General features: G+C 33.1%; 1 protein-coding gene across 4 annotated transcripts in view; it reads right to left on the bottom strand.

The window, feature by feature from the left end:
* Positions 1-480: 480 nt before the first annotated feature.
* The window catches only part of LOC145296049 (beta-1,3-galactosyltransferase 2-like), a 27,082-nt gene continuing 7,670 nt past the window's right edge, over positions 481-19,892 (bottom strand). For 3 of the 4 annotated variants that reach the window (XM_080142101.1, XM_080142104.1, XM_080142102.1), the window contains exon 2: positions 481-3,922. In XM_080142101.1, coding sequence (XP_079998227.1) covers positions 2,911-3,922 — 1,012 coding nt within the window. In that variant the 3' untranslated portion in view covers positions 481-2,910. Of the gene's footprint in view, positions 3,923-15,347; positions 15,531-19,892 lie in introns of all 4 variants that reach the window. The other variant, XM_080142103.1, reaches the window with a different exon arrangement.

Consider the following 19,892-nt stretch of genomic DNA (forward strand, 5'->3'; position numbering starts at 1 on the left):
TTTACATATATTATATATATATATATATATACACATTACTAAACCATTTATATATATATATATATATATAATTAAAAACTCATTACGAAAATTACTGTTTAATGTATATATATATATATATATATAAAATGTAAACATATCAGCAAATATATATATAAAATGTAAACATATCATCAAATCTCCTCACTAACGTAATGTACTTGCAATAACCCTTATCCCTGAGTGGCTTCCGGGCCTTGATAAGTGGTGATCACTGTGTAAAAAAAAAAAAAAATATATATATATATATATATATATATATATTATTCTATAATTGAAATCTCATTACATAAAAAAATTTTGTGTGTGTATATATATATGTGTGTGCGTATATATATATATATATATATATATATATATATATATATATATATATATATATATGTGTGTGTGTGTGTGTCTGTGTAATATCTGCAAATGAAAATGAAAAGACAAAAATCGTTTGTTTAATTATGAGTCAAAAAATTGGCCCAAAATGTTTTATTTTATTTTCATAAAAAAATTTATAAACCCTGACGTATGCATTTCGTTACATAAGTGTATATAAATTAACTTTTGAATCAATTATTTATTGGTTGTTTTTTAGCACGCAGAGTACAAAAAGTGCATTCATTAATCAGTGCATTTGCTCAAATTGTGCGTTGTAATTGTCAGTTGAATCCAACCGCCATTCGGTTTGAACCTTATCAATACATACAATGATCTAAACTAGTAAATTTGGGTGATATTCATCTCTACTCACAAGTAGTCTAATGAAAATGTTTACATTTTCCATTCGAGGAAATTCTTCTATTTGTTTAAAAAAAAATAGTTCACAGATATTGATTGAGATGTACATACATCTTAAACAGGTTAATCAAAAATTTACTCAATAATATTAAACCTATTTATATAAAGCTCAGCGCAAAAATAATTATGATTTACTATTTTTTTTTGTTCTACAAACATTGAATACAATTAGTGCAGCTAGATATTAAATACTTTAGACTTCAGAAACGTAAATGTTTAGAATGTTAGACATTTATACTGAGTCCTCATGAATAAACGAGCTAATATATTTTTTTAAGCCACACGTTTATCGCTTGTTAGAAAACTTAAAAGAATTCTGGTGCTTTTATTATGATGAAAAAAATTTTTTTGTTAAATCAAGAATGCATCAAAAAGATATACACTTTCAATTGTTATGAAATTAAATAGTTTTTTACATTTATTTAATTTCATAACAATGTTTTACTTTGATTCATAATAATTGTCCATGCTCTTGCTGGATACTTTTCACTGACATTCTGAAGAATTTTATCAGCTTCAAACCTGATTTCAAGTGATGTTAACTCACATTGATATTGCGCTTCACAAGTTCATACTTCCAAGTCATTTTTCGTAAGTTTTTTCATCAAAGTTTAATCATGTTGCCATCATTTGAACGTGGATTTGAATTATTCTCCTAAAAATACTTTGATAGTATTCTAACAAAAGAATACTGTTTTATGATTTTATAAAAGAAATCATTGTACCATTGTTCAAAGTGTGTATCTTTTTGAGATACCTTATAATTGTTGGATTGAATGTTCTAATGGACAACAATAGTTTAAAATAATAATAAACAAATCATTTTCATGTATTTTATTTTTATCTTATTTTAAATTTTACTTATGGCAACATGATTTGATTACAGCCATGTTTTAATACCATCCTAATAGCATTTGGTATAATGGTTAGCACATTCACTAAACGATTTGAAGATTAGGATGTAATCCTGCAGTTTACTCAAAAAGATGGCCACATGCTAAGCACTAAACATTTTAAGATGTGAATCAAGGGTAAGTGGAGTAATTAAGAGAAAAGTGGCGTTTTCAATTTTTCAATATAGCAGGCAATAAAAAGAAAGCCTTCATGATGACCGTCGGGTTATGTTCAAACTACTTTCCTACTTGGAGCAACACAACATGTTTTGGTTTTGCTTTGTGAATCTAATTTGGAAAATTACAAAATATAGGAAATGGGGAAAATCATCATTAAAACAAATAACATTTATAATTTACTTGAAAATATAAGTTAATAACAAGTCTTTTATAATTGAACTTTATTAAAATCTGCAAATTATCTGTTCCCAAAACACCTTCTCTGAAGAGTGACCATTTTTGTGCACCTCACTTCATCACAAACACAAGCACAAATTTGTTTCGGTTTACAGCATATCAACCCTTTTTAGGTTATTTAATGCAGAATCCAAACATATTAGTAAAAGTTTCTAATTTTTAATTTCTTTAACTATTCATTCATAGCATTTTTTTTAACTCATTATTCATAAAATAAATATTTTATCTCATCTCATCATAACCAGGAAAAATTATTCTAGAGCAGATCTGCAGTTGATGGGAACTAAAGGGTGACTCCACATTCCTTAAATCTCCCAAATTGAGGCCTCACCATCCAATGTACTTGCTGAAACCCGTAATGTGATCATATAATAAATAGAAAAAAAAAACTGAAATAAAAAACGTTTTGTTTCTGTGGTGAATGTGATGAGCCTGAACCTGGATTTCACAGTGGAAGTGACTAGACTTCTCCTCACCAGATCTATCATTATATCATATAGTTGTCAAAGTCATACGTTATTAGTGAGACTTGAACTTATGACTTGGGAGAAACAGAGCGACTGCTTATTGCACTGCAATAAGCAAATAAACTTCAATAAAAAAATTAATTAGCTGTATCCTCATTCGCTAAAAAAAGAAGGGGCCACTTCAACTGCTAGATCCAGGTCGAGGCTCATCATATCCATATTTGCTCTTTTTTCACGGAGGTTTGATTAAAAAGAAGCACAAAGAGTTTCTATTTAAACTTTAAAATTCTACTGCACAACCTTTGTTAAAGTTCATTAGCTGTAAAACTGTCGGAAGTATAATTAGCCATTTGTAACGAATGAATCTTTTTTTGATATAAGTTCCATAGTGTGTAAATATGATTATAATTACCATCCGTATGATATGAGTTTAGATGGTGTGCATTGTCCTTGTTGAATTGCACAATTGGGTTTCCATATGGCCTCACGTTTGGTAAATGGTGATGTAATAATTTCAGCTTTGCAGCCACAATCCCAGTCATGAAAACATCATCAATCCAAAAATATGAAAGCTGCATAGACATTTCAAATATTTTCTTTGCATTTCTTAAACTCAACAAAACAAACATACCAGAACAATAAACAGGATAGACTTTAGCATGGAACTCTCGGAAGCTCACAGCCCATTTGCCAATGTTCTTTCTCCGTAATCTCACCGGTTTTTCATTAACCCAAGTTTTGCAGAGGATGGAACGATAATCTAAGAGAGAAGTAATCTCAGGTTTTCGCAAGAATGGTCCTAGTGCAAGAATATTGATGAAAACATCGTCATCTATTTTTAACATATACCTCACATGTGAACAGAATTTAACAGTCCATTTGATAACTGACATAAACTTGTAGGTCATATTTCGATATGAATCAATATAGTCTTCCTGTATAATATCGTGATAAAGTTCACTTTCTTTAATGACTGCCTTGTTGACTTGGGGTGAATGAGATTGCCCCATAAAAAATAAAAGTGTTGTGTTTTGAGATACAAGCAATTTATAATTTGCCCAAGATCTTCTCAAAGAATTTCTCCGTTCAATATTCGATGGTGATGAATGGGCTAAAATAACAACAGTCATGTTGGGTAAATCTGAACAAGTGTCTGTTTCCAGGATTTTGTAGTTAAAAGAATGTGGATTTGATCCCGGGGCAAAATCCACAAAAGATTTGCTGCTAACGTACAATGTAAAAGAGACGAATGGTAAAAGCATACAAACTTTTCCTCCAAATTCAATTGCAAACTTTTTCATCTTTCGAACTGTAGATCTGAAAAAAAACAAAAGTAAAAGTTACCGGTATATAAATAAAGAGTATACATTTGTTTGTAAATATGCATGGCTAAAACTCAATTTCCAAAACTAGAAAGTATTTAAACTAAAAACAATATATAAAACTCACTAGCACCTATTCCATTTAAAAAAAAAACTTATTCCGTTTTAAAAAAAAACTTATTCCATTTTTAAAAAAACCTATTTTGTTTGAAATTCAGCGTCTGTCTAGTTTCTACACAACTTGATTTTATTGAAAACTATATTTTAATTAAAACAAAATATTACACATTAAAAACAATAAATTACAGCTGAAAAAAAATGGCCACAAAGGGCAATTGTACAGTTTAATCAAGACATTAAAAAATGAAAATATCGAAAACAAGGTTATATTGTATGTATACATTTTTGGATCTCCGAAAAAAATTTCACTTAATTTGATTTTTTTTTTTCCACAAAATTAGGGATAGTGAAAAAACGAAACTCACACTTACAACACATGCGTCAGATATAGCTGTAGGAGCAGTTATTAACCAATAGACCAAAGATATAATGATTCCTATATCGTTTTTTTCAGCCAAACTGAGCAAGACACAGACAAAGTACAATACCTTTTCAAGGGAACTATTAGCGATTTACTTGGTAATTAAACATTTCAGACATCTGTTAGAAGGAAGAAACCTTTGTGTTTATACTGACCATAAACCTTTAACGTATGCGCTACATACACATGTAGATAAATATGGCCCATGAGAAATCAGACATCTTGATTATATATCCCAATTTATGTCAAGGGGCAAGAAAACATTGTAACAGACACATTATCACATGTTTTGCTCTCCCAACAACTGTATATTTTTGGTTGGTGTCAGATTTTGATAACCAATCAGAATAAAATATTTAATCAAAATGAAGTATTTTACAGAAATCGTTTTTTCTGTTGCTGACGCTTTTGTTGTTGTTTGCTCAGAACAGGGTTCAACTAGTAAAGTGTTATTAATTAGGAGAGAAATGAATCAGATTTTTTCAATCATTACATAACCAAAACCAAAGCTGTCATTATAGGTTGTAGTGTTAGAAAGACACAATTAACTTTAGTGTCTCTCCTCGTGAACAAAGTTTCTCTCCCCAAATAAAACCTTTGAAACTGCAACAAGTCTCCATTGTTCCATATGAGCTTTATTTGCCCAAGTTAAACGGCCAATCAATAACCACTAGACTATGCAACAATACAGGGTCCACATGAAAAAGTGACAAAGAATGGAGACTGTGAATATGCGTGTAAAAAAGATTTTTATTGTTTTGTTACTTGATTACTTACTAGTGACATGTGCACACATGTGCGTTTGTGTGAAAAGACGATATGCTTCCCTTCATTTAATATTTGTTATATAGAAATATTTGTTTGGTTCACATTCACAAATATCTGTGGGCTTAGAAATAATCAAGATGATGTAGAGTTTTACCTCTTAGTAAACTCCCCGGATATCTTAGCATTAAGTGAAACAAACCTACACTTCTCAATCCCCTCTAACTACTTTAACATGACATGATACCTCCCTCTCTTCCATAAGGACTCGAATAGATATATGCACGTGCTTGGAGAGAGCAACGTCTGGAATCAGATGATCAGGCCTTTATGCGTTTTCAACAAGCCTTTCATGACTGCATTAGTTACTATTTTCCCTACTGTTCTCCCTCAAGTCAGGACTGTACCCTAATCGATCATGTCTTTGATGGTATAAATACAGCACTCGCCTTAGATAGTAATGTCACATGTGTTTGGTGACTTTAATGTCCATCATAAAAATGTGTTTCTCTACTTATAGCTTCTCTTGCCCATTCCCTCACACAGACAGTCATGTTCCCAACCCATCTAGCAGATCATGATCACCAGCAAGCTTCACTTCTAGACCTATTCCTTACCACAGAATCTAAGAATTGTATAATTTTAGTCCACTTGGAACGCAGACTATCTAGTGGTATCAGTAGAGATCACATTTAATTTCCAACCCCAAGGTGAGGAGCCATTGCTCAAAATGAGAAAAAAAAACCCTGACTGGGAACAATATCTTCTCTCTCTCTACTGAACATTGTGCCAATGAGACAATTGAATGGTGCAAAGCGGGCATTGAAGTACATGTTTCCACACAGAAGTATTATAGCAAGCCCCACTCACTCCCATCGTTCACTACAGATTGTACAGCTGGCATTGCACAAAGACAGTATGCACTACACCAGTTCGTACATCATAAGTCAGATACAAATAGGTAAAAATTTGTAGATGCTAGAAATCATTGTAAGCAAGAAAGTTTGCTGAAATAATCAGGGAATGCATTGAATCGCAAAAGATAGGAACTCGTGATATCTGGAAAATTTATAATAGTGCAGTGAATAAAGGGCAATCATCAATTCCCCCACGATTCAACAACCCTAACCCTAACCTATCCAATAACCAGAAGGTCGCATGCATGGCAACCAAGAAGGCAGAACTGCTTGCCTGGCAATTCGCCTCCAACTCCACCTTAGAGTCAACAAAGAACTCCCTCTCAAATTTCCCTATGCAAACGAAAACCACAATTGATGGTCTGAAAATTGACCCTTCTCATGTCCACAATATCATAAAAAACTTAGATGCCTCCAAGGTGTGTGGGCCTGATCTCATCCCCGCTATAATAATTAAGAAATGCTCAGCTGAGCTAGCCCCATACTTTCCAAGCTCTACAACAAATGCTTTGCTGAATTTTGCTTCCCTAATAGCTGGAAGATGGCCTCTGTTATACCAGTGTATAAGAATTCTGGTGAAAGAACTCAATTATGACCCTATCAGTCTCTTTCTTCTAAAATCTTTGAGATGCTAATCAATCAAGCACTAGCCCACCACCTTGCAAAAACTTATCTTCTTTCTGACAAACAGTACAAATTTAGGCAACGTCGTTCTAATGCAGATATTTTAACAGTCATTTCTGAACGCATATACAAGATAAAGCATAGTCCTCGATATATCCAAGGCCTTTGATAAAGTCTGGCATGAAAATAAAATCATATGATATTACTGGATGAATACTAAATATAATTAGATCCTTCTATAGGACCATCCACGTTGTCATTTATGGATGTTCATCCAAGCAACATAACATTAATGCAGGAGTGCCTCAGGGTCGATCCTTGGACCACTATTATTCCTGATATTCATCAATGACCTCCCTGATAATATTGTGTCCGAGATGGGCATATTTATTGATGATACAACATGCATGAGGGAAGAACAGATGTACACAAATTTAAGAAAATGGTTGATTTCTTAGAAAATTACCTCCAGACCATAGTGGAATGCAGCCGTAAATGGATGGTAACATTTAATGCTAGTAAAACTAAGCTGCTCTCCTTTAACAATTACATGAAGCCTCTCCAACCACTGATATCCATGACAAATAACACCCTACCTGAGAATTCTTCCTTCAAACTCTACGGCCTAACACTCACGGACAATATGAACTGGAACAAATACATTGAAGACATTGTGAAGGTCGCTACAAGGAAGGTGAGCTCCCTCTATCATGCTAGAAAACTACTCACACTGGAGAGTATCCTGTACCTCTACAAGGCCACCATTCACCCATCTATGAAGTATTGTTGCCACACCTGGGCTGGTGCATCTACCACTAGTCTTTACCTCTTGGAGAGAGCCCAAAAACAGGTTTCCAATCTAATATATCCCACTTTATCAACTAGGCTCCAACCCCTATCTCATCACTGCAATGTTGCATCCCTGTGCCTGTTTTACAAGTATTTAATGGAATGTGCTCTGATGAACTCATTACACTTGTGCTCCCTCGATGTACATATCCCGACAAACCTGCTTAGCAGCAAAATCACACCCATTCACTGTTGAGGTCCCTAAAAGCTAGAAAGCTTTCTACTCTAATAGTTTCTTCCCTAGAACAACTAACCTTTGAAATTCCCTTCTTGCTATCTGCTTCCCAAACTGTACTGATATGCAGAAGTTTAAATGTAACGTAAACCAACATCTTAATCTTTCTTAGGCATGGCTCCAATTAGTAGCCCCTTATGTTCAACTGTTGATATGCCTTGTTTGGGAGGAGGTGAGTTTTAAAAAAAAAGAAAATGTTGCAGTCAGAGGTAAGTTAGGGTGATGGTCAAGATTTTAAAACTGTTCCAAAGATGCCAGTATGTAAAACAGATGTTAAACTGATGATAATGATGTGGCACTGTTGGCTGGCGGGTGCTAGTCAAACTAATGTAAAGGCTGAAAACTTGCTGGATGAGCAGATCAAGTGATAAGAATAGAAACTTTAAACAGGTGAAAATTATTGAGTTGTTTATTAAAAACTAGCAGGACCCGTTAACTGGCGTTGCCCAGTGGAAGCATGACCCCCTCCTCGTAAAAAAATAAACTATGGTTGTTGTTGGTAGCCAATCCCCAACATCCTAATGTTAAGAACGGGTTTTGGAATAGACACTCCTAACTTCCTTATATTAAGAACGTCATCTGGAATAGACATGACCAACCTCGCCATGGTAAAAACGGCTTTCAGAATAGACACCCCATTTTTTGAGTGAGGGGGGATTGTCAAAGTATTTGCTCCAAGTTCAACCTTGATACATGTTATCAGCATACCCACCCGCAAAGACTATAAACCCCCAAAAAAGTGGGGATGGGTGGTAGTGTCGTGCGGAGAGAAAACAGTGAATTACAGTGCATAATGCATGTCATTATATCTCAAAAACTACTTGTCTCTGCCAAAGTTAAAATATATTGTTTTATTCGGCAGAGTCTAAAACCCATAGAAGTCAGTTTAAAGGAAATCGTGTAGTTAGCGCTAAGGTATAAAAAGCACCTAAAAAAAGTAAAAATAATAGTTGATGTCTGAGCAGAGTCGAAAATGATTATGAAAAAAGAACTAAACAAAAAAAAACATTATTTAAAAAAAACAAAAACAATATATAACAAATAAGTATATTTGTAGGCAATGTAATAAAGGGGAAATTTGTACTTTAGTGGCGTAAATTATTTGACAGACAAAGAAAGTAAAAAAAAAAACTGGCATAAATGTAGTCAAATACAAATTAAATGAAAAAAATGAAAATGATAATTTATCTGGATGTAATTCAAGCTTAGAGTGTAAAAATGTGTTGATATAAAAAGAAATAGTTTTTATAATTTCGAAAGTGAAGAATAATTTTTTGTTTTCTGTTTAATCACCCCAATGTAGGCTCGGTGCCACTTTGATGTAAGGGGCTACTACAACTCTCTTTTATTAAGAGAATCAGCAGACGTTTATGAAATTGCCCCCTCCCCTCTAAATTCCTCAATTTACATTCTTTTTTCTTTCTTCACATTAATCTCATTGAGTACAAACTTTAGTTTCAGACTAAAAAAAGTAAAAGTGAAAAAAAATTTTTTATGACTTATCGCCGGGAATCACTTTTCAGTTATAAGGTTGAGAAAAATATTGTGGCAATATTTTTCTCAGTGATGGTCACAAAGTATGTGTTCAGTTTAGTAGAACGTTATAATTGAAAACTAATCCCCAACAATAAAAGTCATAAAAAAATTTTTAATCTGAAATGTAAGTTTGTAATTGAGGAGATTAACCTGAATAAAGTGTAAATTGTGGAATTTAAAGGAGGGGTCAATTTCCTAAACATCCGCCAGTTCATATTATCATCTCCCTAAGTTTTGACACTCGATTGAACAATACTTTTTATTAAATGAAATCATTAAAGAAAGCTGGGATGATGTTTGTTTGTTTGTTTTTTTAATTTAGAAGGCAAATGTTTTACAAACGTTACCATAACAATTGAAAACTGTGATAAAGAAAACAAATGAAATAGCTGCCACAGCTTATTTTGTAAATGTTTTCAGTGGATGGCAATATTGTTGGTTCGTTAATTGTTTTGAAAAAACATATTGTATCACTTACTGCTAAATCAAAGGAAAAGGCGGTTATGTTTTCATGTAATGTAAGTATTAGTGGTTCGTTGCTTTACTATTAATAATCAGTTACAGAGAACAGTTTTTAATCGTTTACCAAGAGATTATTTCATTTTAGCATCGGACAATTTAGGACGCTGAAATCACACATGATAAAAACAAAGCTGCAACATAGTTTTTTTAATGTAACAATATGTAAGTAATGTTAATCCGAATAATGCGAAATTTCTTATGTAACTGTAAGGTAAATGTTATGATTAATTTTTCTGTAGATGAAAAGCAACAATAGAAAGTATAAATGATGTAAAACAATGTGTGGCAATTTAGGATTCATATTGATTAAGGGCTGATATGTTTATTTTTTGTATAATCCAGAATAATAGAATTTCATGGTTATAGCCAATGAGAATAGGCAGAATGTTATTAAGGAGAAATCATTATTTCAAATAGTGAAGTGTAATGGTAGTTTTATGTGTATAAGTGTTTAAGCCAGTTAATATAGGTGTCAGGTCAATATAGTTATAATGGTTATATATTTACCCGGCCCTGACTGGGAGAGTTGGAGGACTTTTCAGGTAGAGGAGAAAATACGAACTACTTTGTCGATAGATCTTGGCAATCATGATGATGTCGCTCGTAGGAAGTAAGGCAGGATTTTATAATAACGAATAAATGCGTCTGTAACGGTGTTCGAAAGTTACAAAAGATGGTGGGTAAGAGTTAAGATATAATAAATTTGTATGTGGCATCTCTTATTGCAAACCTACCGTAATTTGGTCCACAGAATTATTAACAATCAATTTCTCCTATACTTTTTAACAAGGCCCTTATTTTTGCAAAAAAAAAAACACTCAGATTTAACAGACTTAGAAATTAGATTGATTCTTCTGGCCAGGCATTCTCTGATTTATTTTGACAATAAACATTTGACCAGGAAGGACACCCCTGATAGTTTTGATATCCTCATGGATTCTTCAGACTTAGCACAGGTAATGGATTTGGTCAGGATCTTCCTATTAAAGGAGCTTAAGATACATCTCAAGCAGATCCAGGGAGGTCTTTATAGAGATGATGCCCTTCTCGCTACAAGGGCCAGACCTAGAGATTATAATAAAACTGTCAAAAATCTTCCTAGTTTTTTTTTTTTAATAATTTTGGACTCTCCATAATAGTTGAACCTAACAAGAAAACAGCAAATTTCTTAGGTATCTCACTTAACCTTAACTCTGAAACATACAGCCCATACCATAAGCCAAAACTCACACTCTTATATGTGCATAAGTTTTCAAATCAATTCAATAATTAAATCCATGATACCCTCAATCTTTACCAGAATCTTTAGCTTTCAGCTGACAAAAAGACCTTGGATCAAAACTCCATGTTTTATAATAACACACTTAGAAATTCAGGTTATACGGAAAAGATAAAATATAACTATAAAAACCAAGAAACTCGCCGATTACCCTCATTAATTACACATAACATGTCCAGAACTAAAAGAAATCATAAATTTTCAAGTAATAGCAATAATAATGTCAACCATACTAATCACAAGAGCACTAACATAGACAAATCTTCCACTAGAAAGAGGATGAGGAGAAAGAATAATCTTTTGGTTTAACCACTTTCAGCTTCAATGTAAAAACTAATATCCCCAAGGATTTCTTCAATATTGTTGAAAATTCTTTTAAGTACCCGCATAGGTATAGTGCTTTTTTTAATAAAAATTCTAATTAGCCCAGAAAATCATAGACTCTAATAACAAGAAAATTAAAGATACCCAAGCAATTCCTTTTCCCTTAATCAAGAAAACCAAATGTAATTGCCAAAAAAAAAAAGAAGAATGCTCTCTCAACAATGCATTCATAAAAATGTGATTTATTCATGTACTATAACTGAGATACCATCTAAATCCCTCCAAACAAACACCACTAATTGTCCCCAACAACCAATCTTTGGTCAATCAAATGGCAATGAACTTGAACAGCCCCCTCCTATAAGCTTGATTAATAGCAGCACTAACAATATAAATACTGATAGTCCTTCACAGAACAACTCCCATGATAATAATTTTGGAAACAGTTCAGTAATAATTCATCCACATCCTGTCCTAACCTTAATAACAATCTAATATTAAATACCAACAATAGTATCCACAATGCACCCAAAACATGCACATACATCGGATCCACTTCTACTTTAATAAAGCAGAGAATCTCTAACCACACATCATTTTTTAGCAATAAAAACACAAGTAGTAACCAGGGAATTTCTTTGGCTACTCTAATTAAAAAACTTAAATCTAAGAATATTCGCTTCTCAATTAATTGGAATATTATATGCAAATCGCAACCTTACACTCCTGGATCTAAATATTGTAACCTCTGCCTTTCTGAAGCAGTTAGCATAAAAACGTCTCCTCAAGCCAAGAATGTAATCAATACAAAGAGTGAGTAGATTTTTCAATGCAAAATACAGGGCAAAATACAAGTCTTGCAATTTTGAAATTACCTAGTCCCCTTCTTAAAATAAAAATATGTTAGAATTTCTTTTTTATCATCTTTATTATTACTACACATTCTTATTATTATAATTTTTCAACCCAATTTACTGGACTTTATCCTCTTGTCTTGTCTAGTTTATCGCTTTTATCTTAAGAATTAAATAATCAATACCACTATCGGCTGTTATAGTTTTAATTTTTTACATGTTAAGATAAATAGTACTCCTAACTTATACATATTTGTCTGTATGTGTGTATATATATATATATATATATATATATATATATATATATATATGTATATATATATATATATATATATATATACTAGCAAAAGTACTCGTCGTTGATTGGGTTCAAAAACAGCCTACAGAAAATGGACGTTGATTTATGAAAGTATGATAGGTTATGAAAAGGAACGGTTGTAAATTTGGGTTGAATTTGGGGATATCAAAACCAAAACAAAATATGATGAAAGTAAAAATAAAATAGATAAACCCCATAATTTATTATACCATACCTGTTCACACTGAAACACTTATCACAATATTCTGTGGATCTATATTAAAAAACCTTGTTAAACTTTGTGACATATTTCCATTCTATGGAGGTCATGTGCGAACGAACACCCCATAATTTTATTATACCATATTTCTACAAACAGAAACATAATTATAAAAGTATACTTACACAGATAGATATGAAAAGTGTTTATTAAAGTTTGTGCCTATTCCCATTCTATGGAGGCCATGCGCGAACACAGACCCCACAATTTTATTATACCATCCCTATTTAAATTAAAACATACTTATCAAAGTATTATTATGTACATCTATATCAAAAACACTTGTAAACGTTTTTTTTTTTAATTTTTAAATTTTATATTTCCATACTTTGTGGACCAGGTGTGAATGCAGACCCCACATTTTTAATGAACCACTGTTCTGCCAGATCAAACATACTCATTCCTGTGTCTCAATACATCTTCTATCATTATATGTAATCAGTTTTTTAAAATAGTCAACCATATAGGAGCCTATTCGTGACCAGACACACACACAGACATTCAGCTTTATATTATAGAAGATATATATGTGTAATCATTTTTTAAATAATTTATTTACGAATACCTTTTCAATATTTAATTTTCTTTAAGCGCTTTACCAAAAGGTTTACTAAATATTTCACTTGGTATTCTTTATTATTATTATTATTAGTAGTAGTACTAGTAGTAGTAGTAGTGGTATGGAGGTAGTGGTAGTATCACCTATTATAATTTATATATATGTATATATTTGTCCTTATGTGTGTCTATATATAAATATATATATACATGTGTGTGTGTGTGTGTGTGAATGTTTTGTATAGGTTATGTATGTATGTATGTGTTTGTGCTTTATATATATATATATATATATATATATATATATTTATGTGTGTGTCTATGGGTGTATCTATGTGTATATGTATGTAGATATGTATGTGTATGTATATGTGTGTATATATATGTATGTATGTATGTATATATTTATCTTTGCCGCTTTTTATCATCGGTATGTTATTGACATCACCATTTCTATCACTATCACTATTGCTATTATGTTTATTTCTATTACTAATTTTTTTACTAGTAGTATCGTTATAACTATTATTATCGCCATTTTTATTACCGTTTTATTATTATAACTAGCATTTCAGCCCGGCGTTGCCGAGTGTTTGGAGGTGTATGTTGAGCAAAAAAGAAAAAAAAAAAAAAGGCGGTGAATTTTTTAAACTTTGACCCCTATTATGAACCCTTAACATTTATTTTTTGGGGGCTCAAATCAAGTTATTAAGTTAGGAACCTATATCAAAAATTTCAAGTGTTTACACCCAAAATTATCAAAGGTCAAATTGTTGACCTTTCACCCCTTAACAGCCAAATTTCTGGCCTACAACCGATCACAAAGATTTTCCCAAATCTCAGTACCCTGTATATCAAATTTCGAGTTTGTAGACTTAAAATTGACAGAGTTATTGCATAGGTATATGTACACACACACACACACACACACACACACGTTCACGTTTATAAATATATATAGATATTTATACTAGTATTTCAGCCCAGTGTTGCCTGGGTGTTTGGATGTGTGTGTTGAGCAGAAAAAAAAAAAAAAAAAAGTGGTAACAGGAAGGCAGGCTCGAACCCGTACCGCAAAGGAGGAATAGAACACGGGAAAAACCTGACGTCTATGCTGTTACGACCGCCGCAAACCAGAAGTGACATTTTTTTAAAATTTAGGCTATATCATCATTGATATTAGCATATTAGCTATTATTAGCATATTAGCTATTATTAGCATATTAGCTATTATTAGCATTAAATTGCATTTATTATTATTATTATTATTATTATTATTTTTATGATGATGATGATGACAACTTTTCGACAGCCTTATAATTACTAATAAGCTAAGACTTTGCCACGCTTAAAACTTTCTAATCCTCACGCCCCACCCTTTTAATAGTGACATCGAATTTAACGCTTTACAGAAAGAATTCTTTCAGTTTGTCTAGACAATATTCAGTCAGAGTAATAGAAACTTTCACTGGCTGATTTTTTTTTTTTTTTTTTTTAGCCTGATCTTAATTTCTTTAAAATTTTAATCTGGAATCACTTTTTCTAATTAAATCGACGATGAAAGATGAATTGCTGTTTTTCTCTTCTTTTTATTTGTCGATCCCATTTGATTAGAGATCAGCTTCTCTTTGGGCTACTGCACTGTCCGAAAAAAACAAAAAACAATTTCCTTTATTTCAGCTGCTTTGAAAACTTTCCAACCGAACTAATAGCATTATTACACTGAATTTAATTTTGGACTCTATGCTTTCTAAAGAACTATTTTCGCCTTTCGGAATAATACCTTGAGAGAGTTTTCATGCAAGCTGAAATAAGTGTAATAATAAAGAGTTACTTGCCCTTGGTTAATATCAGGGGAAGTCTAAATAAAGTATTTGATGTGAATGGACGCGTTTCTGGTTCTTTCCTTCCTCCTCTTAAATGTAGTAGCAGCGGTCACCACGTGGGAGCATAGAAATTACAGGGACCCGACGAAACATGGTGTCAGATTGGGATAAATTTTTTTCTTGTGGTAAGGAAACCTTATAACGAGAAGAATAAAAAAGGATTAACGTCAACTATTTCAAAAAGAAATATGTTTAGACTTCAGCCCCCAGAGCGTTTTAACTTTACGCGACCGAACCAGTGGAGGACATGGCGAGAGCGATTTAAACGTTTTCGGAGTGCGACAAAATTATATGAAGAGTCGCCCGATACACAAATTAGCATGCTTGTGTATTGTATGGGACCGGACGCCGAACAGATATATAAGTCGTTCTCTTTCAAGAAAAAGGAAGATGAAAAGAGTTTCGACATGATACTGAACAAATTTGAAGGCCACTTCATGCCGAAAAAAATATGCACAAGCGCGCAAAATTTCACCTCAGAACACAAAGGGAAGGCGAATTGATAGAACAATTTATTCGGGGACTTCACGAACTATCGGAAAACTGTGATTTTCCACAAAAAATGACCAAATAAGAGACAGGCTGGTCATTGGATTAAGAAGTGGAGAGCTATCCAAAAAACTACAACTTAGAGACGACCTAAGCTTAGAAAAGGCAATAGAAATAGCACGCAGCTACGAACAAGTGAGACAGCAAATGGCTGAAATGAAGGAAAAATCGGTTGACGCAGTAAAACAAAACGAATGGAAACAAAATTATCCACAAAAAGAAACGCAGCAACAGAGATGTGGAAAATGTAACAAAAAACACAAACGGCAAGATTATTGTCCAGCGAACGGAAAACGATGTCGAAACTGTGACAAAATAAATCACTTTGCGATATGTTGCAGATTCAAAGCCCATAATGTCAGACAAGTGGAAAAACATACGGTAATCATGAAGAAAGAGAGAGCCTGTTTCCTCCGTTTGCCTATAGGTGGCGTTAATGTCTGTCCACCCAGTTACGGAAGCACAAAATGTATATAATGGCACCGTTGAAATAAAAATAAATGTTTTAATTTTAAACATGTTTTTTTTTTTTTTTTTTGCAAACATATTTAAGTTTTATTTTGTTTTGTTTTCGCAAACATATTTAAGTTTTATTTTCCAAACATTTACGTTTTGTTGCTGGTTTATTTTCAAACATTTACGTTATTTTTGTTTTAATTTTAATATTTTTTTTTTTTTTTGCAAGCATAAATTAAATGTTTTTGCTATATTTTTCTTTTAAACATATTTATGGGTACAACCGTTTTTCCGCGAGTATTTTTTACGTTCTTATAATAAAAAAAGTCAACGTTTTTTCTTTTATCTTTTTTTTTATTGACCCCCCCCTCTTTTTTCTTAATTTTTCTGGACTTATTTTACTTTTTCCGCGAGTATTTATATATATATATGTTTGAAAGGGATATTGTAAAACCTGAATATTACTTGAAACTACTATAAAAAAAAAAAAAAAAAAAATAGCGCGGTACAATAAGTGCATAAGCAAACTTTTCTAAAAGAAAAATATTTAAAAAATATTTAGTTTATGCCTGCAAAAAAAAACAACAAAAAAAACGTAAAAACAAAAAAAAAACGTAAATGTTTGAAAATAAACTAGCAACAAAACGTAAATGTTTGGAAAAATAAAACTTAAATATGTTTGCAAAAACAACAACAAAAAAACAAACGTAAATATGTTTGAAAAAAAAACAAAAACAAACTTAAATATGTTTGCAAAAAACAAACAAACAAAAAAAAAACATGTTTAAAATTAAACATTTATTTTTATTTCAACGGTGCCATTATATACATTTTGTGCTTCCGTAACTGGGTGGACAGACATTAACGCCACCTATAGTCAAACGGAGGAAACAGGCTCTCTCTTTCTTCACGATTACCAAAACATACGACAGAGGAATACTTTCTTGGGGCTATTTATAAAAGAAAAGAATTCAGAGAAAATGCAATAGACCCATGGCACGTGCGGTTAAAGGTATGTGAAAATAATTTGATTTTTAAAATCAACACCGGAGTGCGAGTGGACATAAATGGTATCAGTTACGAAACGTTTCGTAACTTGAGAAAAAAACCCTGTTTTGAAACCAGCATATGGCATATACAAAAGCCCCGTCTATATAGGGAAGTTTACGGTTGATACGAGACATACGGATAGCAGATACTCATTCGAAATACATGTTATTGATAGCAGTACAGACAACTTGCTATCGAGAGAAACAGCGTATCGAATGAATTTGGTTAAATTCGTGTCAAATGTAAACAAAGGGGAGGTAACTGGAGTCATGAAAACAGACCCAGTGGAAATTGTGTTAAAAAACGGTGTGAAACTGTATTGTACCCCAACGGCTAGATGGATAGCATTTCCCATTATGCCAAAAGTAAAGAAGGATCTTCGACATTTAGAGGACGATGGTGTGATCGAGAAAGTCACACAACCAACGGATTGGTGCAGTCCAATCGTTCCGGTGAGAAAACAAAACAGAGAAGTACGGTTGTGTGTCGATCTAAAAAAATTAAATTCAGCAGTAAAATGCGAATATTATATGCTGCCGAATCTGGAGGATATATCACCCAAATTGAACGGCTCAGTGATATTTTCGAAACTGGACGCAGCCAGTGGGTTTCACCAAATTCAATTGGAAAAAGAGAGTCGGTTGCTTACAACTTTCATAACCCCATTCGGGAGATATTGTTTTAAAAGATCGCCCTTTGGAATATCATCAGCAAGCACCGGAAATTTTTCAACGGAAAATGTCCAAGCTTCTAGAAAATAGATGACATATTAATTCATGGGAAAACGATGGAGGAACATGATAGAAGACTTACAGTAGCACTAAAAATAATAGAGCAAGCAGGAATAAAATTAAACAAAGAGAAGTGCGAATTCAGGAAAAGTATTATAAAATACTTCGGACACAACATATCAGCTAAGGGGATACAACCCACTGAAGAACGGTTAGAAGCGATAAAAAAGTTGTCTGCCCCTACATCAGTCACAGAGCTCAGAAGATTTTTGGGAATGAGTCAGTATCTAGGGAAATTCGTGCCTAACTTAGCAGCGGCATTACAACTAATGCTGGAATTATTGAAAAAAGATACGGTTTGGGCTTGGAATGAACCTCAAGAAAAGTCATTCCAAAGCGTTAAAGAACTATTGACAGAGGCACCGATATTGACTTATTATGATCCAAAAAAGCCCATCACGATTAGTGCGGATGCGAGCAGCTATGGACTTGGCGCTGCCATTTTCCAAGAAGAAAATAAAATATTGAGAGTCATAGCTTATGCCTCTCATACGCTGACACAAACAGAATAAAAGTTGGCTCAAATTGAAAAAGAATGTTTAGCGAGCGCATGGGCCTGTGAGAAATTTGACAGATACATCGCGAGACTAGATCAGTTTTGTCTTCTAACGGATCATAAACCTTTGGTACCGTTGATAAATACTCAGGATCTGAATAACACTCCTTTCAGATGTTAAAGACTGTTGATGAGACTTAGGAGATACAATCCTATAGCAGAGTATGTTCCTGGGAAACTTTTGCTGGTATCAGATGCACTGTCTAGAAGTCCAACCGAAAAAGCAGAAAGTACCACGGAGAAAGATGTAGAAATGTATATAGACACTATCATAAAGACCAGATCAGCTACTGATAGAAAATTAAAAGAAATTAGGAATGCTACATCTAAGGATTCAAAACTACAGGAGATTATCCATTTAACATCAAATGGTTGGCCGAGCAAGGAGGATAGATTAAACAAGGGAGTTAAACCTTGCTTTAACTTTAGGAATGATCTATCAGTTCATCAGGAAATTTTATTTTATCAAGATCGAATAGTGGTTCCACAAAATCTCAGAGCAGAAATATTACAAGCAATAATACATACAGGACATCTGGGGTTAAACAAATGCCGAGAACAAGCCAAAATGTCAGTATGGTGGCCGAGAATATCACAAGAAATAGAAGATTTCATTAGACGATGTGATTTTTGCAATAGTCATCGTGCTGCAAATCCCAATGAAACATTGAAACCAACTACGTTGCCAGATAGGCCGTGGCAGAAATTGGGGACAGACATCCTAAAATTGGAGGGAGAATATTACTTAGTCGTAACAGACTATTTCTCCCGTTACTTGGAAATCGCGAGATTAAATCCACTAACCAGCAAAACAATAATTGGGAAATTACGAGAAATATTTGCTCGATGGGGAATACCTGAGGAGATCGTAAGTAATAATGGAGGACAGTTCACAAGCACATATTTCAAAGAATTTGCAAAACAATATGGATTCACACACACCACAGTGAGTCCGCATTTCCCTCAGGCGAATGGAGCTGCCGAAAACGCAGTGAAAATTGCGAAAAGAATATTACGACAGCCAGACATATTTCTCGCATTAATGGCTTACCGTAGTACACCAATAACTGCTACGGGAGTTAGCCCAGCAGAACT

The sequence above is a fragment of the Euprymna scolopes genome, chromosome 16 (genome assembly GCF_053919585.1).
Source record: "Euprymna scolopes isolate OS-2025 chromosome 16, ASM5391958v1, whole genome shotgun sequence".
Taxonomy (NCBI): Eukaryota; Metazoa; Mollusca; class Cephalopoda; order Sepiida; family Sepiolidae; genus Euprymna; species Euprymna scolopes.